This window comes from Watersipora subatra, chromosome 9, assembly GCF_963576615.1.
Source record: "Watersipora subatra chromosome 9, tzWatSuba1.1, whole genome shotgun sequence".
Classification (NCBI taxonomy): Eukaryota; Metazoa; Bryozoa; class Gymnolaemata; order Cheilostomatida; family Watersiporidae; genus Watersipora; species Watersipora subatra.
The window spans coordinates 59,572,737-59,596,985 of record NC_088716.1 but is presented as its reverse complement, the minus strand read 5'-3'; the positions used below and the strand labels follow the sequence as shown (position 1 = coordinate 59,596,985).

Sequence of the window (24,249 nt, the reverse complement as noted above, 5' to 3'; positions counted from 1 at the left end):
TTATCATAAATCTAATTGGCTAATACGTGACATAACAAAAACAATCGTTTTTGTTTCTCAAAACGGCTTATTTTTCTGTTGCTAGCAGAGACCAATCTATTTTAGTTTACTATTGGTAAAAACTTAAATAAAAAAAAGACAATAAGCTAACCAGAAATCAGTTTATAAAAAACGCTCGTGAGGTGGCATAATAGTCGCTCTGCCCACCAGCGTCAGTATCACAAACGGGTTAAGGCTTATGTATATATGAGATGCAACTGTTTTACGCAGAGTACACAAAAGTCAAGTGTATGTGTGTAAAATGGTCTGACTCAGTGTTATCAAGTTACCTGGTTGAGAACCCTTCACCCCAGCTTGACCTTTCATTCCATCATAATATAAACCTATTCTTTGCAAAAATGAAAGTAAGTTTGCACATTTTGCGTAATATCACTACAGCCAGAAACAGACTTAGCTGTCAATATTAATGAATCTCAATTGCAAAATGAGGGTATAGGGGAGACACCTAGGCCTGCTAAGAAAAAACGAGTGATAAACCAGTGACCAATCTTGCCTCCAATATTTATTCTGTGTGAGAAGGAACGCAAGTACAAGACTGGATGTGTAACCACTACTATTGATAAACTCCGAAAAACCTTTACTTTGATGGTGGTTTCCATATAATAATATTAAAAGTTTTCTTTTCCTAGATGTTTAGAAAGATGACTCCAAAATTGTATATCAAATAATTGATAAACTCCGTTTTTTGAATAATGTTGTGAAATTAAAAGATAAAGCTATGCATTAGCGAGTCTTTAATATACCCTAGGACACTTATATTTCGCTAATATTTAGTTTCGTGAGTAGCTCACAGAGTAAAATTTCGAAGCAACTTATTTTTGCAGCTCTGATGAGTGCGAAAATATAGTGATGTGAAAATAAATGCAGTGGAACAAACATAATTATATTCCTCGGTTCGGTTCACCGATAAAAAAAAATTTCAATCTGCGACTAGTTTGTAATTGTGAACCGCAGGTAGAATGGTGTGGGCAAGGTCGATAATGCAATTTGATCGCTTGCTGCCATTTGTTTATTGGACTATCAATAGGCCAATTTTCACTGGGGCAGCTGGCCGGCTGAGCCGCCCCAACTTTTTGGGAATTTTTTACGGTAAGTACAGTCCAACTCGAAAAACTCGCCCTCAGATCAAATGTAACATTTCATCTCAAACACAAGTTCGACTCAAACGGATTTGTTTGGCCAGTTCCAACGCAATGATAAATTCCTTCAGATAACTCGACCTCAACATCCTTTATTCGAAAAGTTATTTGCCCAACGGCCATGGACGCGGTTTTTATCGCTGTAGAATGTCACTTCATTCCAAGCCCTAGAGACAAACATCAATTTCTAGTAGTTCTTAGGCATCATTATTATCATCATCAGAGGCAAAATATTTTTGTTAACGACTTTTATAAAGGTTTGCAAAAGATTAAGTTTTATTAATCACCCGCTTGGCCATGTCCCATCGAAAGCGTAAAAGCCTTTGAATGAACTTATAATAAAATCCGCAAAATTTATCTTTGTTTAAACGCTCAAAAGGAAAAGATGTTTTTTTTTCTGAGCGTATTAACTGCGGTGATGTTTTGCCTATTTTAATTTAAAAAGGTTTCGTCAGTCACATCACTTAAAACCAAACAAATCTCAAAAAATTACAAGTTATTGAAGAGGTGTCAGTGGTGAATCCAAACCTTTCCAGAGCCATGCTGCTTGTGTAGTACTGCGAGTGTCAGTGCATGTGTCTTATTTTCTTTCAACACACGGTGCTCACTGCATTGATTGATGTCCCCAGCAAACGATAACGCTAACTAATGCATGTGCATTGACATCAAATTCCTATCATTATAAATCATTCCTAATGGGAAAATAATCCTAAATAATTGCAAAATAATAACGTAATAAATTTTGACAGTCAAATTATTTTGTTGGTTTATATTTTAACGATGCTATAGTGGTCGTTAAAAAACGTTAAAATAAATGTCGTTATAAAATTCAATTATACAGTATCAATGAACAAAGCTATTTAGTTTCGCTTTTTCGCTCGTTTGTTATGATAGTTTAGTTTCGCACATGAAACTTTCGCGAAAGGATGACACCGCGAAAACGCGAAAGTTAGATGCCACGAATACATAAGTGTCCTAGGGTAATGCTGTTTATCAAACGCAGGTCTTTGCTTTTCCTGAGAGTTGGCTTCTCATGGAATCTTGCAAAGTTATTGATAGCCTGTGTTCTGCACTTGTTTGTCAACTGTAAGCAATGAAGTTACCATTATTCTTTATTAATACCGGCTTATAAAAGAGTTAAGGTTAGGATAACTAGAAAATTGCTAGTTCTCTTCTCTTTAGAAAAAGCTAAAGTCTAAGCAGGCGTGGGTGTTATATTGGTATTTAAGGATTTGACTCACTCGAATACCACACTAACATTAATGATTAATAACAACTAGTTGGAAACTATTATAACAACAATTAGAAACAGCTATTTTTCGCCGGGAGATCTGCCACGGACATCTACCTGTCCGCCCTCTCACTCTGCTCACAGTTATATTCCCCGGGAGATCTGCCACAGACAACTACCTGTCAGCTCTCTCACCCTGCTCACAGCGTAGAGTCAGGTCTTCCTTAGCTATTGACTCAAAGGGTGCAAGTATTTACATTTGGCTCTGGGTACGCACGATGTAAGATCGATCCAAACAGCTTTGTTGTATAACTTCAAGGTTCTACATGTTGCCTGAGAACTTGCGTAGATCCTGAATATAAACAGGCTGTCCCTCTTTTGGAAGGGGTAACTCCTTTGCTTGCTGATTGAAGTGCTTTTAAGATGTCAAGGCCTTATCTCTTTTCAGATCCACAGTCTGTCTGGCATTGACAATACAGGGTACAAGAACCTGCATGGGTAAAGGCAATACCCTTTGGGTTTGACGGCTAAACATCCGTTGAGCAGGGCTTTTGGTCATATTGGCAGTTGAAGTATTTGGCCATTCTAATAAAGCAAGGTTAATATTTTCAGACTTTTTCATCAAATCATTCACGATTTTTACGACCAATTTTGCCTTGCCATTTGATTGTGCATGATACGGAGATCACAAACTGTGGTTAAATTTCCACTTGCAAGTGAACTCTTGGAATTGGGCTCCTGTGAATTGTGGATTGCCGTCAGAATGCAGCAGCTTCGAAATACCATGACAACTGTTCTTTCAGACAGTTAATCAGTGTTTCCGAGGTGAGGTCCTTCAATTTGTTGATTTCTATGTAGTCAAAATAATAGTCTACTAGCACTACATAGTGTTCCTGGTGCCTCGCCTGAAATATTTTGGCTCCTACCTTTGCCCAGTGTTGATCCGGTATCTCTTGACTTCTCAATGTTTCCTTTGGTTTACTGCTTTGATGATCCAAACACTTAAAACAGTTAAGGCCCGTTTCAGTTATCTCTGCTGTGATACCAGACCATAACACAGTGTCTCTTGCTCTGCGATTAGTGGCTTCTATTCCTTAATGAGCTTTATGAATGTTTTGCAACACCTTAGGTCTCATACTCATTGGCAGCACAACCCGATCACTTTTATAGACTACTCTGTTGAGAGCCCCCAGTTCATCTCGATAGTTCCAATATTCCTTGACATTCTCGAGTAACTGACTAACTGACACCCCTTTCTAATTGCTTCTTTTACTCCTAGTAATTCTGGATCTTCTCTGGTAGTGACTCATACTTGCTCCAAACGCTGCTCTCCTACTGTTGCATAGTGCTCGAGATCTGTGGACTCAATGTCATTGCTACGTCTCTTCTACTCGCCCAACTGAAATACTTCTTTCAAACTTAGCGGTAGTCCTTCTACACCTGTGGTAAGTGGCACCCGAGACAGCATATCCGCAATCACTTGCTCTAATCTTGGACAGTATTTTACTTCCAAGTTGAATCTCTGCAACATCAAACACATCCATTGTAATCTTTTGAGGGTTTGTTGTAGCGACTTTCTCATGATAAATTCCAATGCTTGGTGATCTGTGTGTACCGTCACCTGCGAGTGGTCATAAATATACTGGTCAAATCGATGACACCCATAAACCACTGCCAGACATTCTAGCGCTATAGGGGCTCAGTTCTGTTCACACTTAGTGAGAGCTTGTGAGGCATAGGCTATAGGCTTATCTTCTTGCAACAACACTGTACCTAGGCCCACATTGTAGTACCACTGGTTTGGTGTGGTCATAGTATCCCAAAGTTTCACTAATTTGAGCCAGCTGCTTAACTTTGAGAAAAGCCTTTTCCTGTTCTTGCGTCCAGTTATATTCAACTCCCTTGGTCAGTAGCCTTCTCATAGGTTCCGTAATTATAGCCAGCTTCAACATGAATCTTCCTAGATATTTGATATAGACCAAAAATCGATTCAATTCTTCCACATTTCTTGGCGAGTGCATTTCATAAATATCCTTTTGCTTAACAGAATCAACACACACCCCTTCTTGCGTTAAAATATGCCCGATATAGGGTATTTCTTTCAGCTTCAGTCTCGGTTTATCTTTGTTTAGCTTCAACCCTTTTTCTTGCGCTTTTTGCAGGAGCTTTGTGAAATTTTTATCAGGATCTTGCAGTGCCTGATCAATGGTACTTTCATTACCAATCACCAAGATGTCGTCTGCAACTACTGCTATTCCTTCAAGACCCTCCGGGGTTCTGGTGAGTCTTTGGTGAAACTCCTCTGGGCTACTGCTTAGCCCAAACGGCATTCTGGTCCATCTGTATCGACCGCTTGGGGTCCAGAATTTCGTTAAATAACTGCTTTGCTCACTCAGCCTCACCTGCAAGAATTCGCCTTTCGTGTCTACTAGCGAAAATACTTTGGTGTTGTTCAAAGTTAGAAGAATGTTTTTTAGAGTGGGAAGCGGATAGTGATTTCTATTGATGGCTCTGTTAAGATCGGTGGGATCTAAGCAGACATGAATGTCTCCTGACGGTTTTCCCATAGCCAGCAGGTTTAACGTCCATGTAGTAGGTGTGTGAACCTTAGCTATTATGCCTTTTTTCTCTAGGGATTCCAACTTTTTCTGCAAGTCTTCTTTCATTTTGAAGGTTATCCATCTCGGTCTGTTTTGAATCGGGAAAATGGTTTCATCTAACTCTACATCATACCCTTCCTCTAGTTTACTTAAACTGGTAAAAACGTCGCTGAAGGAGTCTAAAACCTTTGACAAAGAGTTACCCCGATGCTCATTCACCAGGTGTGCACACTAATTCACTGACACTATTGTTAATTGAAAACACGTGTCCAGGGGCAGTAGAGTAGGGTTTTGACTGTTGACTACTTCAAATTTTTGTTCAGCCAGCGGACTTGCATTGGCTATCATTAGGTTGGAGAATCCGTTGCAGAATCCATTGCACAGATCCATTATATATCGTCAATTGAGTGTAACTCTTGTGCAATTCTGGTCTCCCTAGAGTCTGATAATCTTTTTCACATAGAATATTGCAAGTTGCTGCCGTATCCAGTTGAGCTCGTATGTGGGTCCTTACTTTAGTATTCAAACCTGTAACCTCTAACTTTCCAACTAATTTACATTCACAACGCTTCAAATGTTGTGTGAGTAGTGTTTTCCTACACCAAATGTACCTTTGCTTCATCCTTCCATCTTTCTGCATACCTTTTCAAAGTGATTGAGAAGGCCACAAGATTTGCATTTTTTACCATATGCTAGACACTGCCGCGAGGCAAGTATCCTTCCACAGTATTGGCACAGGCGGACGTCTGGTCTTTTTTGCACCTCTAGTTTGGGTAGACGATTGTAAACAGCATGTATCTAAATTTGTGCCTCTACTGGTTCATTCAGTTTCATTCTTTCTATCTTCTTTCTTGTATCCTCTACCATTCTGCAGAACTTGAGAGCTTTTTTAAGTCCAATTCGTTTTTTTAAACAGCCTTCGCTTTGTACTTTCTTTGTTCAATACCAGAGTGAGAACATGTAATGTCCACTCATCAGCTGCCTCACCAAACTCACAGCTTTCTCTTACTAGTTTTCTCCAATTAGTTAGAAACTGATCTACTGTAAGCGATCCTTGTTTCATAGTCAGAAATTTGTGTCTCGCAAAGAACTGCGGCTTGCAAAAGGCATCGAATGCTTTAATCACTTTTGCGTACTCTTATCTTTCTTCATCAGTTAACTTGAAATTGTGATATATGTCTACACCCCTGGGTTCCACTTTTCTTAGAAGTATTGCTAACATGACTGTATCGTCTGAATCTGCTTTGTCACTTGCTGCCAAAAACCACTCTAATTGCCTTTTGTACTTGAAACACTGCTTTGTCAACGTAATCGCATCAGTGCATTCTCAGTGTTTCTGGTAGTAGAGCCTCCATTGCATTCACTATGTCAGTCCTTTAATTTTGGTGTTGCTGAGGCGTGGATAGTCACGATTTCAGATCTATCGCAAAAATTTACAGCTAAGTCTGGTTCACTACATAACCTAGGACAAAAAAATTCTTTCTAAATCCCTCTTGACACCATGTTTTGCACACGGAAATAACAAACGGCATATGCAAGTACTAGTAATTTATTCACAGAAAACAATAAAACACGTGGATCCACGAACATGAAAAACCGTAATGTCGTGTCTCTTCAATGTTGACTCTATCAACTAAGTGTAAAGACACACTATTACATTGACCACTAAACTAATATGCACTTTTGTGAGACAGTAACTCTAAATCTATCTCTCATGCACAACGGTAATTGTTGCTAGTATGGTGACCGATGAAAGAGTATGGCTCTTTGTTACACAAGCTCTATAAGCATGAAAAGACAGAACAACTAGATACAATTCAATACAATCAAGTGTAATGCTGAAATGAGTTTACAAATATTAAATATTTATACAGTTCTTGTAAATGCGAGAATGTCAAGATATATACATGTATAAGTATAGACAAAACTGCACAGAAGTAAGTTCATGTTACCACGCTGTTCTTAATGATGATTAAGAACAGAATTCTGTCTTGTGGTTTTTGTACCTCGTATTCCATACTCCTTGCTCTGTGCTGTTTGTTCTCCTTAGCACTGGAGCATCTTTGCTTATACAACAAGGACTGGGTGTTAATCCATGAGCCTTCCACACAAGCTGGCTTTTGAATTACAGTGGTAATCTGAGAATAGCTGAACACTTATGGTAATTAAAGCAGCTTAGCAAATCTGTCACACTGGCGACAATTCTCCAATGTTTGTTACAGCATCGAGGCTTATTTTTCTGGATACAACCAAAATAAAATTTTACATGCTCTCTCAAACGCATACAGCTTCATTTGATAACAAAGACTGATACCCACACAGGTCTTAGCACATCTGGAAAGATCTGAAAAGTTTTACTAAGTCATGTAGTCATGTGTGTTATCCTTGATCTAAAATCTATCTTACTTTGTTTAGCTAAAGTACCACTGTTCGTGAGTAATGGTTTTTTTACTTTATTTGCCTACTAACTGGTTATTTCCAAAACCGAGGCAAAATGAAATGCTATAGGTGGATGTGGAGAAATTATGTTATGCATAACTAATCCGAATCCACACACAACATCGGTGTTGCATTTGCTTTGTCATTTCATTCTATTTTGACTATGTTCAGTTTGTGTACTTTTGCTTTGTCACGTGGAAACTAATTTGAACTAATTACTGGTTCAGGTACAAGTGAAGGTGTTAAGCTATTGTAAAGGTACCGTAAAGGTACTTCTTTATTCTATAAGTACAACAATTGAAACACACAACTAACAAAATTTTAAACAACAATATTAATGACAAAAGGTTGAAATAGCTAATAAAAGTTACACCCTTACTCGAACGGTCGTCCATGTTTGCTTGCTCAGACTGTACGGCTGCGAGTTTCGATAGTCAGATGAGAGTCATGGCAGTCCTTATGTATAGAGGCTTGGTGGTTGAGATAGGGAAGTAGAACAGGATCAGCTGATGATGGAGAAAGAGGCTTCATAGGTAAAGAAAAGATAGAGGCTCCAGAGACAGAGAAGAGAAAAGGAGGTTCCACAAACAGAGGAATGAGCCTCAGAAGGCAAAGGGAAATTCAGCAGGTCCTTCAGTAACAATAGATAGATAGACCAACCGCCAGGTAGAGGCTGAGTTGTTGGGGCTGTTCTCTTTTATAGATGTCACTGTTAGCCTGTGGGAAGGTGTTTAGGCACTAAGGTTCTTTTCTTTATGTTGCATAGGGTTAGCAATTGAGTGAACTTGTCTTAAGTACATCATGAGAGTATAATGATTGGAAATGGGGACTAACTCCAATTGTCTTGGTCGCGTCTGGTACAGGTCTGATATCTTTTAATGGTTTCTTGGCATGTCATGCGATGTCTCTTTTTTCATGGGCTACTTCCACAGTAGGTTTCTAAGCTCCTTGTAGATGAGTATATGATGACTGTCTTTATTGCTGGTCCTCTAATGCAGTGATTTTCAACCACTGTGCCGCGGCACACTAGTGTGCCGTGAGAGATCCTCAGGTGTGCCATGAGAAATTATCCAATGTCCCTTTTTAAGTACAGATTCCTCAGGCACTAAGGCAACTTATGCGGAAGGAGTGTTGTATTTGAATGCCAAGGCCTCGATGTAGTAGGCTAAATCTCCAGACACCATGATCCAGGTGCATCTATTCACATGTTTGATCCATGGTCAATGCATTTAATATTGGCCCACAAAACTCAAAGTCCATCGAAAGCAGAATGGTCGTTTAGTACAATATGCTTAGTTAGGCACCTTTGATTATATAGGCGTGCAAATATAGGTGGCCTTCAAATAAAGGATGGCCTCCATTTTTTAACCCTTCTGCTATAGCGCTTTCGAATAGAGATGACCTTCAAATAAAATTGGCTTTCAAATACAGATTTTACGGTAATATTCATCGTGTGGCACATGTAGCTGACTGACTGATGTATCTGAGAGGTCGTGGTGACAGCCATAAAAAAGTTTTTGAAAAGGACAACTGCATACTCCGAAATGGTCTCTGTACAAGATTCTGACCCGGATGAAAACCCAAGTATGATTGGTGGGAAAAACAAAGCAAAGACGGTGAGCTCAAGTCAAATTAGTGAAAGCTATCTTTCATATGAATTTAATTTCACCTGGGATGATACGACACCTACTCCATTATGCCTGGTGTGTAGCGAGAAGCTATATAACAGCGCCATGGTGCTGAGCAAGCTTAAACACCATCTCCAAACAAAACACCCGTCGCTTCAAAACAAGCCTACAGACTATTTTGTTTGCCTGCATGTAAATACAGAGAAACAAGCAACATTTTATGAGAAAGACTACAAAGGTAAATGAGAAAGCACTAAAAGCTAGTTACCAAGTAGCCGAACTCGTAGCTAAATCAAAAAACTACACACTGTGGCAGAGACATTAATACTACCTGTCTGTATAGCCATTGTCAACGAGATGCTTGGCCCAGACGCAGTTAAAGACATAGCTGAAGTACCGCTCTCTGATAACACAATTGCCAGTCGTATTGATAACATGTCTACAGACATCGAAAGCCATGTTTTGGAAAATATACGCATCAGTAGGAAATTTGCGTTGCAAGTTGATGAGTCTACAGATATTAGTGGACATTCTCAGCTCCTGGCTAATGCGCGTTTTGTGGATGAAAATGCCATTAGAGAAAACTTCCTATTTTGCAAGACACTGCCAGAAAAAAACAACTGGAGAAGAAATTTTTCAGTCACATTGCAATATCTGAACCATGGAGAACTTACATGGGAAAACTGCACAAGCGTTTGCACAGATGGAGCAAACGCAGAACTTTGTGAGCAGAACAAAAAACCTTGACCTGATTGTTACGCACTGTTTTTTGCATCGTGAGGCCCTCATTGCTAAAACTTTACCAGCGGAACTGGTTCCTGTGTTGGATGATGTGGTGCGTATAGTGAACTTTGTACGGACACGACCTTTGAAAAGCCGTATATTTGCATCTCTGTGTGAGGAAATGGGAGCGGAGCAAATGGCTTTATTGCTCCATACAGATAGTTGTCGGGCGGTAAGGTGCTGGCCCGTGTGTATGAGCTGCGAGAAAAACTTAAAATATTTCTGACAACTGAAAGGTCGGATTACTCAAAATTTTTTTCAAGTGATGAGTGGTGTTCAAAGCTGGCCTACTTAGCTGATATATTTCATCACCTGAATGAACTGAACACAAAGATGCAGGGCCGAAATGAAAACTTCCTTACAAGCACAGATAAGGTAAATAGATTCCGTTTAAAGGTCCACCTCTGGCAACAACATGTGCTTTGTGCCAACCTGGCGATGTTTCTACTCACAGAAAAACGGTAAAGTCCCACTGCTGCACTGTGTGAGGTAATATGTACACATTTGAAAAGTCTTGAGCAGAAGTTGTCATTTTATTTCTTTTCAGCCACCACTGAATGCTTTGACTGAGTTAGGGACCCATACAGCTCAGCATTAATTGTTGGAAAAGTCATGACTTTACAAGAGCAAGAAGAACTAACTGAACTGAAACAGGATCGGGGTTTAAAATTAAGATTTGCTGATCTTCCTTTGGACAGTTTTAGGTTGACTGCTGCCAAGGAGTTACCCATTCTGGTGAACAAAGCTGTTCTCACATTGCTCCCATTTTCCACCACATATCTGTGTGAGCTGAGCTTTTCAAGCCTAACTTCTATAAAAACTAAAAACAGAGAGAGACTGAGAGCTGTTGAAGAAGAACTTTGTGTGTGTCTTTCTTCTATTCCTGCCAGGATATCGGTTTTGTGTTTATCTAAACAGGCCCAGGTTTCAAACTGACTGAGTATAAATAAACTGTTGAATTATATTGTGATGAAATATACTGATAAGAGTGTCATTGTATAACATTTCTGGTTAGTGGTGTGCCGCAAAATTTTTCCAAGGTAAAAATGTGCCTTGACCTAAAAAAGATTGAAAAACACTGCTCTAATGTATTAGGTGTCATGTTCATTGTAATATTGTATAGAGTTTCCGGTGTTTAGGCGTTTCTCCGTTACGCTCTCTGATTATGGTAATACTTCTATACAACATCACAAGAAGGACATTGAGAATTCCAGCTGGTTGACAAGACTTTTGACTCTGAAAATTTTAGAGAATATTTGAAGCAGCAGTAGCTCCAAAGCAATTTACCAAAGGTAACTCAAATCAAAACCGATTGAAGTCAAAGGAAAGGAAATACTATAGCAATTGTTTTAGTCTAGCAGGCGGTATTTACATATAAAATCTCAAAATGGTGGTATTTAGATAAATTTTTATTAGTTTTATTTAGAACCTACCAGTCTTCCTTAAAAACCATGTCTGTTTCAAAACAGAATAAAACCATATTATTTGGTTTATTTCACATTTCCATTGCATCTCATCATAAATGTATTTCCTTTGAGATGGTTTTTCTGAAAGCCAAATTCCGTTGTATGTTTCGGTCTGGTCTGAGCCTCTAGATTTCTAATAGCTGCGGAGCAAAGCTGTACAAACACTTGGTTAATTTGGTGAATGGAAGAAATTAAATTTGTGTTTGTGACCTCAAAAGATTATGCTGCATAAAATTGTCTGATTTTGCTTTTACACATCAAAGTGCTCAACATATCTTGTAGCGATGGATTGAATATTACTGCAGAGATAGGTTTCACTTCTGTGTGTGAACCAACAATGGGATTGAGCGAATAAACCGACATTTAAAGCAGCAACATTTGCGACACCGAACTTGTCACACACTTTTTCGTGTGTTACACACTTTAGTCTCTAAATTACCAGAGCTCTTTGAAAAGTATGTTCTTAACACTACTATGTCTTTTGTAAATTTTTTCCAATAGACTTCCATGTTGGAAATCTTACAAGGTCCACCTGCTGATAGTGCATAGATAGTTCCATGAGTGAATGTGACCACAACAAACTATTAGGGTCACTAACTGAGACACCTTTGATTACAGCTGTGTAGGAAAGCATTGGAGATATTGAGAAAAATTTTAGTTTGTGTGTTGTAAATTCTCTAATTAAAACGATACGGCGCTGTATTTTTTAACTCGTCCTCTTTAGTGGCGGTCGAATGGACGTGGCATTCAAATAGAATCTGGTGGTGTAATTCTCAACGGCTCATCCAAATTTTCGAAAGATAAGTTTAATCCTTTTCCGGGCAAAGTGAATGTTGCATATATTTTACCCTTTTTCGGTGGAGCGATATTAAACCTTTTGGATGTAATAAATCTGCTAACATACCTCTAACTTGCCAGAGATCTCTAAATAAAATATAATAAAGGTTTCGTGCCACCCTTACTTGCTCCACCAGTATAAGACTTGATGCATGAGTTTATACATATATTTTCTGCTTTATTCATAAGAGTACAAGAATAGTCAAGCACATGCAATTAACAGGTCCAGTACAGCTTTGTCCTCTATCACAAATGTTCAGGCTTATAAGTCGGGTAGGCCCCGCCTCTCGTTCTACTTGGCTAGACTTGACCCAGCTCGGCTTTGACTCGGGAGGTGTACACCATTCACCACAAACTCCGCTCATTGGCGACTAGGGTCTCCAATTAACATATTGGGGAAATACTAGTTGCGCCAGGGCCTCATGCTGGCGAGCTCCGTAGTTGAGACGCTGCACCTCGTCCAATAGCAGCTGGCGTTATTGGCCCTCTAAGTTTCCTCATCTCAGTAAGTTCTGCATGGTCTCTGCAGCCTGTTTCCAGTTCTGTACGTTCTGTGCCAGCAGCCGGGCCCGGCTATGCTGGGTTAGTCGAAACGTGTGGCTAGCAGGGGTCTTCCACTATCTCGACCAGAGTACAATGTCCAGTTCGGTCTAGAGTCATCTGGCTCCTCCTTGTCAAGGCTAGACGAGTCTGGGCTAGAAAGTGGAGTCATGTTGTGATCTGCTGGACTTCTCTGCATGGGCTGTGCGTCGTCTCCTTCTCCGGGTAGTGGGGTACATGCAGTCATGGTTAGGGAGCCCTGCATGTTCTTGTGACAGAACTGTTCCCAGGTGTTCCGATCGACTAAGTATGCCACCAGTTTGACTCTTCCTTGTCGATGTTTAGCATGGTGGATCAAAATCTGATCCCGCGACATATGTTGCCAATCGCATGGGCACACAAATATCGCATAGTGCTGTAATACATGAAATCGGATTCCCCGAGTGCTGCTTTTGAACTGGCAAATCTGGCAGCTCTCGTTCTTTACTTGGTCTTCTACTTGTGCGACAGTCCATGCAGACAGGTATTTAATAGTTTTTACCACTGTTTTCTTGGTGCATTATTCTCCCTTGGCTCCAGGTCCCTGACGAGCGTGCTTTCCCGGCTTGCAACAGCCGGAGGAGAAGAGGGCAACTCTGGTGAGGGGGCTGATTCGTCTCCTCTTGGTCCGTACGGCAGCTACCCGGCACTCCTCTTCTTCCTCCTTTGTCAGGGTCTCATTCAATAGTGCCTCCGCTCTCTCCTTTGTTATCGCTGAGCCTGGTCTACGTGTCTTTCTACCCCTTCGTTTTCTATTTTGTAGGCCATAACATTCGCCCGTGTTGGCCTGTCCATCGCTTCTCCAGCTTCTTTCAAGCTAATTGTGACCGAAGTCAATAAATCTTGTAAAGACGTGCTACCTTCGCTGTCCATCTTCTCAAGTGCTCTAATGTCGTCCATCGTCCTCTAATGGTTGCGTCCATGATAACCGTAAACTTTAGCAAACATATCAATGAGTGCAATGAGCTTCAATGCAACATTGGTAATTATAGAATTAATATAAAAATATGTTTTCAAATTTAGAATGAGATAAAATTTGAAAATTCCAACAAATTGCAAAGAAGGACACAGGCTATAATATCATTGCGGTTCCAATGCAAGCAATAGATATCAACTGGTAGAGATATTTCTCGGTTTCTCGATGCTTATTTATTAAGAGATATTTGAAAAGTTGGAGGTAAGTTATTAGATTTATTGCATTCAAAAGGTTTAATATCGTTCCACAGGAAAAAGACACCAAATTATAGGCAACATCCGCTTCCCCCGTAATAGGGCTAAATTTATCTTCCAAAAATTCGGATGAGTCATTTGAAAAATACACCCCCAGCCTCTATTTGAATGTCGCCTCCAATTGACCACCACTATAGAGGAAGGGTTGGAAAATAGCAGAGGTTTTACGGTATATATATTCATGAACAAGTGACATAAATAAACCGTACTTATATTATAATTATGCAGAAACGAAAATTTACGTTTTAAAAACAACAATATTTGCATCATTTGCTTGGAAAGCTGAGTTCTGATCGTATACCCTTCGATAGAACGAATGTCTTATAGTTGCTCAGTACCATCCACAATGATTCCTGATGTCAACTCTTTTTTGCGCTGCTAAACTAGTCGATATTAGTGTTCAAACAATTTTTGGTGGAGCAAAACTTTTACACGTTGCATTTAGAACAAACGCAACTCGTAAAAGTATTGCCCGCTAAACGTAACCTTTGTAACATCGTAAATGTAAACCATTTTTACATGTACATTACTTCGAAGTATCAAGACTGCATTAAACCAGGAACTGTTATTAGCCTGAGACAGCTATTAATTATTTTTATGTTGTTGCTCTCAAAGCTGTAACAAAAATAAACGAAAAGCTTTCGAGTTAGACACTGAGAGAATTAATTGTTATTGATGTAAACATTTCTTTATGAGTACGATTTTGTGGACACTTTTCTACTGATCAATTAATATTATGGGCTCATAAAGATTAGATAATGTCAAAGTGGTGGCAAAATGGAGTTGGCATTCAATTAGAGAGAGGCGCTCTATTTTTAACCTTTCTTTTAGAGTTGCGGTCAATTGGAGGTGGCATTCAAATAGAGGTGGCGTTCAATTAGAGGTTTTACGGTAGGTATATATTATGAGTTTGGGTTTAACAGATTTTTCAGCATTTCTCTGACTATGCTAAAAGTCTGTTACTGCTCATAACCCCAAAAACCTAAGTGTCTGAAAGTCATTTAATGCTGTTTTTTTAGCAATTGCCATTGCAAGTACATTCTAAATGCGGTAAGATGCTTGTTATATAACCCTATACACATCACTCTTTTTTTGTATGGCATATCTAACCATTTCCACTCACCTGAGTTTGCCTGACACCTTGTGTGTTATTATCACGAGGTTGTGTGATTGGATTTAAAAGGGATTGAAATGGAATTAGTTTATCCAACTACAGGTACTTACCTGTAGCTGGATAGAAATCTTGATATAGTAAATGTCCAGATATGTTGTGTTTAAATCTTTGTTATGATTAAAAAATTTCAGGATGGTGCATTAGGTAATTAATACTATATACAGTGAAACTTGGATAACTCACCCTCGGATATATCAAAAACACGGTTAACTCAACATATTTGTTTGGTCCGTTCCCACGCAATGATAAATGGCTTCAGATAGCTCGACCGAAACTCCGTTAACTCGAACAGTTTTTTGCCAAACGGCTACGGTTGTTACTATCGCTTTAGAATATCACTTTATTCCAAGCCATAGAGATAAATATTGACTTTAGTAGTTCTTAGGCCTCGTTATTACCAACATCAGCAAAATATTTTCATTAACGACTTTTCTAAAGGTTTGCAAAAATCAAATTTTACCAAACATCTGCTTAGCGATAGCCCTCCGAAAGCAAGATAAGCGAGGTAAAATTTGGATAAATTTAAAGTAAAATCGGCAAAATTGATAATGGGTTTTTAATAGTAAAGCAGTTTTGTAATAACTGACTTACTGCAAAATTAATCTTGGTTAAAACGCTTGGTAGAAAAATACGCATGTATTTATTCTGAGCGTTTTAACCGCGATCAAGTTTTGCCAATTTTAATCTGAGAACGTCTGGCAGTCACATCACCTATAACAACAAACAAATCTCAAGTGATAGAAAAATATTTATACTTTCTGATTAAAAATATTTAAAACTTTACATGACAGACCCTTTAACTTGCAACAAGCAATCTATGCTTTTGATTGATATATAGTTTGTATATGTACATGTATCTACTGATAAATACTTGCACTTATGACTGTCCTGATAACTTGAATGCTCTAATAACTCGAACACTTTTGCTCGGTCCCTTGAAGTTTCAGTTTTCCGAGTTTCACTGTACATGTTTGAATACCAGTACTGATACAATATTATGTAATGATGTTAATTTTTACCAACCTTTTTTATATAGTATTAAATACTAAATTATAAATTTGATAACATGGAAAAATTATATATATAGTATATGTAAAAAATGCATCTATATATTTCTAAAAGTTTTTGTATATCTGTGTTTGTCCAGGTACGGCTTTTAAAATCTTTGATTAACAAAATCCATGTCGCAGAAGATTTGATCTAAGACCCTCCCCGTCACCAGTCCAATGCCCTACTAAGGTAGCTACACCAGCTTCATAGCTTTGCCAGGCAATATATGTCGCTATATGGGAGTAAATACTCTACCGCTTTAGGTCATGATGCAAGGTAATTGCTCAACGAGAAGCTGGTAGCTCCTATTAGTACGCATACTCAAGTTATGCATTAGAAATTTGCCAGGCTAATAGCAAGTGGTGGGCAACTCTCATTACTTCTCATTGTTTATAAGCTGATTTTTAATACCCAAGCAACACCAGGTAGCACAGATAGTACTGTATATAGCATATATATATATATATATATCATATAATACAACATATTTTATGTGGTGTGTTTGTCCGGATGCACCAAAATCGATTGGTATATCGGTAGAAGTAGAAAACAACTGGTTAACCCTAGCAAACACTGAAACCACAGGCAACCCAAATAGCTTTATGCAACACTAGTGAATGAGTATACTTCAGTCTTCTGTGTGTCGGCTACTCTAACATTGCTGCCCCATAAGATCTTACTGCAGGACTGAAGGTAGTCTTGAGAAAGTTTGATGACTCTGTGGAAAAGAGAAAGGACAGCCTAAATCTAAAGGTGAGAGAGTGCAGTTCCAGGTATCAAAATGGTAGGAATAAAGGTCAATAGAGAAAATGGAGAATCAACCATGGGTTTTAACACAACGAAAGCGTCGAATCTCAAAACCCAATCACTACCTACAAAGCTAGCTTTAAATCACCCAATAACTTCATACCCTTATGATATTACCTGCATTATATAGCATGTTGCCACTTTTTCATTGAAAGCTAGAAAATTCATGAAAGTTTAGGAAAAAGTTGCTTCTGTGACCAAGATAGGGCAATATCTGTTAGTTTAGTATTATTTTTTTCATATTTTATTTAAAGCAAATTGATTATATCAGTCCTGTATGTATATTATTATATTCAGGTTCTTCAATATCTTGGCTTTCAAATGAGTCATTGTTTGACATGGTGAGACAGACATTGGTCAGTGTTTATAGGATTTCCCCAGAGCTCTAACGCAAAAATGTTCAATGGTATAGGTTTGCAAATTATAACGTCACAATTTTCATATTCGGTGCTGTGTGCTCTTACCGCTTATTTTTATCACTTACCGCTTATATTTATCAACTACGATAATGACGTGAGTGGCAGACGAAGGTAGGGAAACTCCAGAGAACCACTGAAGATGACAAAGGAACAAGTGTCATTACCTCTACGTGTACAGATTATTTCTATGATAAATAGTTCAGATGCCAAGCACCCTACTATGTTTTCCTGATTATATTATGCACTAGCCCTTTCTTTTTATTGTTAAGTTGAGGGGCACGACAAAGGCTAGTTACATAATTTCAAGCATTGGGTGGTCTCGCTAGAGCGCAGTTTACATATAGTCCTACGGCCACGCCACTGCAGGTCACAATTTAATCAGTGTGATTTCATTACCTTTATCAACGACAGTATATTTATTGATGATGATGATGATGAACTCTATTGATTAAAAATAATACATAAACATGCCCCTTTTTGTGGGCAAAGATGAAAGGTTAATATTTGAGATTGTATAAATACAATCTACAATGTAATTGTTCCTGTATAGATTTTTACATTGTTATAATAATATAATATTGTAGCGATAATATAATAATATTTACAGAATGATAATGGAAAATAAAGATTGTATGAGTATAATTAGATCGGCAATATTTGAGGTTTATTTTCCATGAGTGATTGTGCTGTGTCCTCTGAGATTTGGTGTCTGCGGCTCTCGTTTCCATTCCATTAACAACAGATGGCCCTAGTCGCCGCAAAACCAAACCTCAAGCACCAGTTCGTAACTATAGGCTTAGTTGAAGCATAATCATATTTAGAAAGCATCATGAAAAGCGATTCAAATTGTTCAAATAATAGTACTATAAATGTTTAAAATGAACGACAGAATGAAAAAAGCAAACTCTAAAAATCATGCGAAATCTATTAATCCAGAACATGTGTTTGTATTGGTTGGGTGTTAGCACGATCCCTGTGCATTGTTGGTTATCTAGAATCCTAGTTTATTATTAGCGCTCTCTGGGTTTAACAGCACCGATTGTCACAGAAAAGCGCAGCCACAATGGCAGCGAAAGGGATCAACTACCTAAGGCTAAATGGTAATTATGACATCTGTGAGGGGATGCTGTCCTCACACTTATGGGTTCGGCGTGAAACAAGATGTTCACTCTAAGCATTAATCTAGATATTATAGTTGAGTCAGATACAGTGTGTCTATAGCAATCACTTGTAAAATAACTGCTGATATAAAGCTAAAAACCGTTCTTATATACAAAAACTGTAACAGCATGATTGACGTCAAAGTATAAACATTGCCAAACACAACTTCGTATATGTGACGCACAACATTAGACAAAATATACATTGTATGTTTTTAGACATCGATGGCACGACCAAAGTTCACAGGAGGATATATCATTAAGTATGATGAAATTTATCAAGAATAAATCTTGAAGGCAGAGACAGGATGAGATTGTTGGCTTTAGACATTGTTCATAGTAATTAATGTCAGCAATGACTGTCAATATAAATAAAACAGTAAGCATTGCATAGCTTGCGTAAATGAGCGTTATTCTTGGAATGTTACTGTGATGTTATTATAACGAGATAATGGTTGTCCTATACAGCTGACATATTTAGGTCAACTCCGGCGATCTTCTTCTTTGAGATATTATGATATCTTACACATCACATTGTGGAAACCACAACTAAGTGATTTTTATTGTAGGACATACTTTTGACACCCTGTTATTCATAGTTTTAGTTTTTTCTATTCATTCTTTAGTTTCATACTCTTCCGTTAGCTCGCGGAGTCTCATGACCAAAACCGGAAATAAGAAAGCTAGCTTTCATACAAACATACAATTTTGCATAAGATATAATGGAGAGACCACATCATTAGGCCACTCATTTTTGATTAATAGGTTCACGGATCCGCCGACGTGAGATAAAACCTACCGCTGAAAAAATAAAAAGTCTATGTGTACTTTTGTTTTTATTTGAACAGCCGAAACTTGCAATTTGTTGATTAATGTTTGTTTTTGAAAACGTAACGTTAGCTTTCTTGTAACAGCATTATATACACAGTACTATTAAATACATGTAGATCTACTGCATTCGGCCAAATTCGGTTAAGAAATTCCCACTGGTATTACAAGTATACATTTGCGTTTGGTCACGATGTGCAACAATCTAACCGCAGATGATTTGCAAAGGGCCAAGCTCGGTATCGAAAAAAATGACTTTCCCAGTTAACACTGGAGAATAACATGTCGTAAACACTGTTTGTTGTAATTTTTTGACTGGGATACTGGCAATTACCATTGAGAAGTTGCTTATCCAATTCACCAACTTATCTGTCAAGGAAAAACGTAAATGCAAACAATTGACTTTCAACCACGGAAATCTTTCACGACATTCAATGTGATTTGCGACCGCTTTACCTCAACATAAACCACATGCGAATCTACGGTGATGAAAAAATGGCTTCGGACTGTTATGTCAACATTTCTTGCAGCGGTAAGAAATCATTTCATGGAGTAGGTTTTTCAAATTCACAGAACATCGGCGACTATATATCGCAAGAACTAAATGTGGACAAAGAAAGTATAAAATCTGTGTTCGCTTTCACGAAGGAGGGTCGATCCGGTACTAGAGCAATGCTCGACATGCTAGTGGTAACCATAGTCAGAGACTTTTACTGCCTTTATATTACTGTTGAGCTTGAAGACGGATACATGCGAACCGGACGTCAGACACCTGTCAGCACTCGATGTGCTCATGGCAGCATCACGCTCATACAACTACTTGCCTCCACAGAAGTAAGTACTGCATTGGAATGTTAGATTCTAATCAGTATATCTCATCATAACCATTCACTATATATCTATTAGTATTACTCAGTATAAGCATCAAATTTTTCTAATGCTAATTAAACCTAAATATGAAAGTGTGGCAATAATTCAACTTATTATCACTCAGTAAATATTGTAATGTATAACAGGCAAATGTCCCAGGTCAGCCAGGATAGGCCATCGTTAGAGGATATTGTGCCCAACTGTTTATTTTCTGAATAGAATTTAGAAAACCGAAATGCCCCCATACGATTTCATACTGCTAAATCAGGTTTATATTTAAAATAAACACATTTAATCTTAAGTATAACTCCAGTTAAATATTTTTGATATTATTCATGATTTTAATGTGAAATATTGATATTTAGGAAAACATAATTTGGATAATATCAGGTAAATATGCAGGTATGGTAGGTTTTTTTTGGTGTTGGTCATGACAGTAGCAATCCTATCTAGTGCTAGTTTTAAACACAAGCTTGTAGTCTGTAGATGGAATGACTGAATGTCTATATAGAAATACATACATATACACTGATTCTATGAAATAAATGTATTTACATATCAAATATTCATAGTTCATGTACACTCCTATTGAATATCACTGTATTAAAATATTGATAATAAGCATTAGTCTTTAAGGTATTTGTAAAATATCAGTTTTTAACATTTTGCAAGTATAATCCATTTAGTTGAATGGTGTAGCTTACTGCACTCTGAATATATATATATATATATATATATATATTTATATATATATAGTATATATATACACATATATATATGTATACACATATACATGTGTGTATGTATATATATATAATATATGTATATATATATATAATTTTGAAAATTGTTATTGTAGGAAAGTGGCTACCCAACAGGATGTTGTGTTCAACACCTTATTGGATAAGATGAAGAGTATGGGCATCGGCTTCCTTGCAACTCAGGTGGAGGGTATTGGTCGAAATGTTGTGAGCACACTCACAAGTGTGCTATGGTTCCTAAATACCCATCGCGAAACTATCAAGGAAAGAGCTATTGTTTTACCCTTTGAAGAATTGACAGGGTACAACAACTACAAAATGCAAAAGAAGAAAAAACCTGTGTTGCATGTGGATGAACTGAAGCAAAACATTGATCGTTTGTGTGAACTCTTGAACCATCTATGGTTTTCAAACAAAAATTTCCAAGATTTCCAAAGTGAAGTGTCCAAGCTTGTTCAAGGAATGAAGTCCTATCATGACTATCTTTTTTGTCAAAGAGAAAGAACAGCTTCCAACCACGCATCTCTTGAACCAATCAGAGCCATGAAAGACACTTGGACTCTGCGTCATCTTCCTGCCTCTCTGGGACCAATTTCAAACAGTTACATCAAAGTTGTGGAGGTAGTCCAGAATCTTCATGCATATTGTCCAGTATTACTACTGGACCTGGAACCTGAAGACAGATATGAGCGGCGACAGTGGTTAGAAAAGCTATCACTTCCCTTTCCAGCCACTTTGTACTTCTACCACCTTAGCAATTCTCTGGGAAGCATAAACTTCCTATGGCAGCGATCTGGAGAGAAAGATGATGAAGATACTATCAAAACTATGACTTCACTAAAAGAAACAATACAAATCTACTCGACATGTACAATGAGGCGAGAGTTCACAAACCGGTACCCCTCTGTTAAACCAGCACTTCTAAGGTCAATGTACAACTTTTTGAGAGAAGATGCATCAGCCCCAGTAAATGCAGCAACAGCCAGTGTTGATTATCGACTAGAGGAGTGTCTGTTTGCTGCTGATGATCCAGATCTTGTGTATGATTTGCGCCGAAATAATGGAAGAGTCTGTGACACTAGATATGACCCGTTCTGGAAAGAACTCCAGCGATACCTAGATGAAAAGGCTGCAGTCCATGAGCGTCAACAAGCAGATCATCTTTACTTTCCATTTGCTGTGTCTGTTGATTCATTACGCAGAGAGATCACTAGCAGATTACCAGATGATACACCTATACCATCAGCATCATAGTTACGGTTCAATTTTTGGCCTCGCAATCCCTACACATACTCTGCAATGGCATACACTGGAAGATTCAATGTCAAATTTGCCATACAACAGCGACTTGCTAGAGCACAGCATGCAGAGGCTCATTACACAGGCTATCAGTTAAAATTGATGAAAGAGATGGCTGTAGAGTGGAAAGAGCATTCGATAATGGTATGTGTAGATGATAAAGCAGTTGTGCCCATAGGTGAACCAACCACACCTATATCAACTGGAGTGCGGCTCCACAACAGGAGCTTAGTGCCTGCAAACACAGTTTTAATAGCAACAGATCATGATTTCCATGTTGCAGGTGCAATACCATCAGTTCTCTTTCACGTCAACATACCTTCAGATCCACGGAATAGTTTTCATCAGAGTAAAATACATGTAACTGTAAAGGAAAAGATGTTCCAGCCGTCGAATCCTATGAGGAATTTTGCAGAAAATTCACAAATATTGCGAGAAATGAGTACAGATGGTTGTGAACTTTATTCACCAGTTCTCTTTCTATATTCAGATGGCGGTCCAGATCATCGCACAAACTTCAAATCTGTCCAACTAGCTGGCATTGCGATGTTCATTTCTCTCATCCTAGACATGTACATTGCAGTGAGGACTGTACCTATGCAAAGCTACACCGACCCTGCAGAAAGATGCATGAGTTGTTTGAATTTTGCCCTGCAGAATGTCTCCCTATGCAGAGAACTCACAGATTTCGAGTTACCTCTGAAGTCACTTACCAGCCTAACAAAGTTGCGAAATGCTGCTGAACGTGACCCCAAGATTAAAGATGCATACCTTGAATCTGTTCGATCTGTTACAACAATTGTAAATAAAAGATTCGGAAAGTTAATGTGGCAGGAAGAAGAAGTGGCGGTGAACCAGCCAGCAGATGAGGAGTCCATACAGTCAATGAAGGAAATGGTCAAACTGATTGATGGGAATATCCCAGCAGATGCATTACCAAACGATTTGAGCAAGTTTCCTTAACTGAAGGATTTCATGGATCACCATTGCAGATGTCAACACCATTCATTTCAAATCATGAAATGTACCAGACAGGAATGTGCTTATTGCACTCTAAATCCACCAAGACTGTCAGATAAAATTTTTGAGAAGCTGCACTACCTACCTGATCCAGTCCTTGGAAAGGATGGCGACACCTACCTGCCTTTCAATCAGGTGTATGGCAAAGAGACAAATGATGGTGGTCGACCCAGTTTACAGTCCAAAGCCCAGCCAACTGCAAGGAACAAAGAAAAAAAAGACGTCCTTGTGGCAGATAAATTCCGTCGAGTGGTTGTCTGCGGGAAATGCCAAAAACCAAGTGTGATTTACTCTAGAAAGAAACTATCTGCAAGTGACGAAAAGAATATCAGTAGAATGAAGGAAGAGAGGGTCTATGTTTGTGGTAGTCAATTATTTGAATCTGGTCTCCTCAGTGACCAGTTTGTGGTGAGAGAGGGCATTACATGTGCTTCTCCAGTAAAAACCACTTATTATGCGGAGAAAATGGCTTCTTTTCCTGATGTGTGTTTCCACTGCGTTCACCCTGAAATTGCTTTAACAGCAGCAGTACAACAAAAAAAGGAAGAATATGGCATAGTGAGGCCTATATGCATAAACTGCCTTGTGTCAGGAAAGGAAATAGTCTGCAGGAATGCTGTCAGAGTAGTCAAAAAGAAGAGGACATGAACTGACAGACACACACGCACACACACACACACACACACGCACACACACACACGCACACACTACATACATACACACACACATACATACATATATATATATAATATATATATATTATATATATATGTATATATATATATATATATATATATATATATATATATATATATATATATATATATATATATATATATATATATATATATATGATGTTTGTACACTTA

The 24,249-nt window shown here is 38.3% G+C and overlaps 2 protein-coding genes across 2 annotated transcripts; both read left to right on the top strand.

Moving 5' to 3' along the window:
• Positions 1–9,454: 9,454 nt before the first annotated feature.
• LOC137405296 (protein FAM200C-like) lies at positions 9,455–9,844 on the top strand. The gene has a single exon (XM_068091523.1). It carries the CDS (start codon positions 9,455–9,457, stop codon positions 9,842–9,844), a length of 390 nt encoding a protein of 129 aa, XP_067947624.1.
• A 3,303-nt stretch (positions 9,845–13,147) lies between these two features.
• Positions 13,148–24,028, top strand: LOC137405295 (uncharacterized). Its single transcript, XM_068091522.1, is given in 6 exon segments — positions 13,148–13,246; positions 13,526–13,643; positions 16,902–17,000; positions 18,476–18,542; positions 21,160–23,241; positions 23,353–24,028. Coding segments are annotated over 6 exon segments (3,141 nt in total).
• The last annotated feature ends 221 nt before the right edge of the window (positions 24,029–24,249 follow it).

Excerpts from the sequence above, each read along its gene's own strand:
- LOC137405296 (XM_068091523.1), top strand. The coding sequence starts at position 9,455 with ATGCTTGGCCCAGACGCAGTTAAAGACATAGCTGAAGTACCGCTCTCT.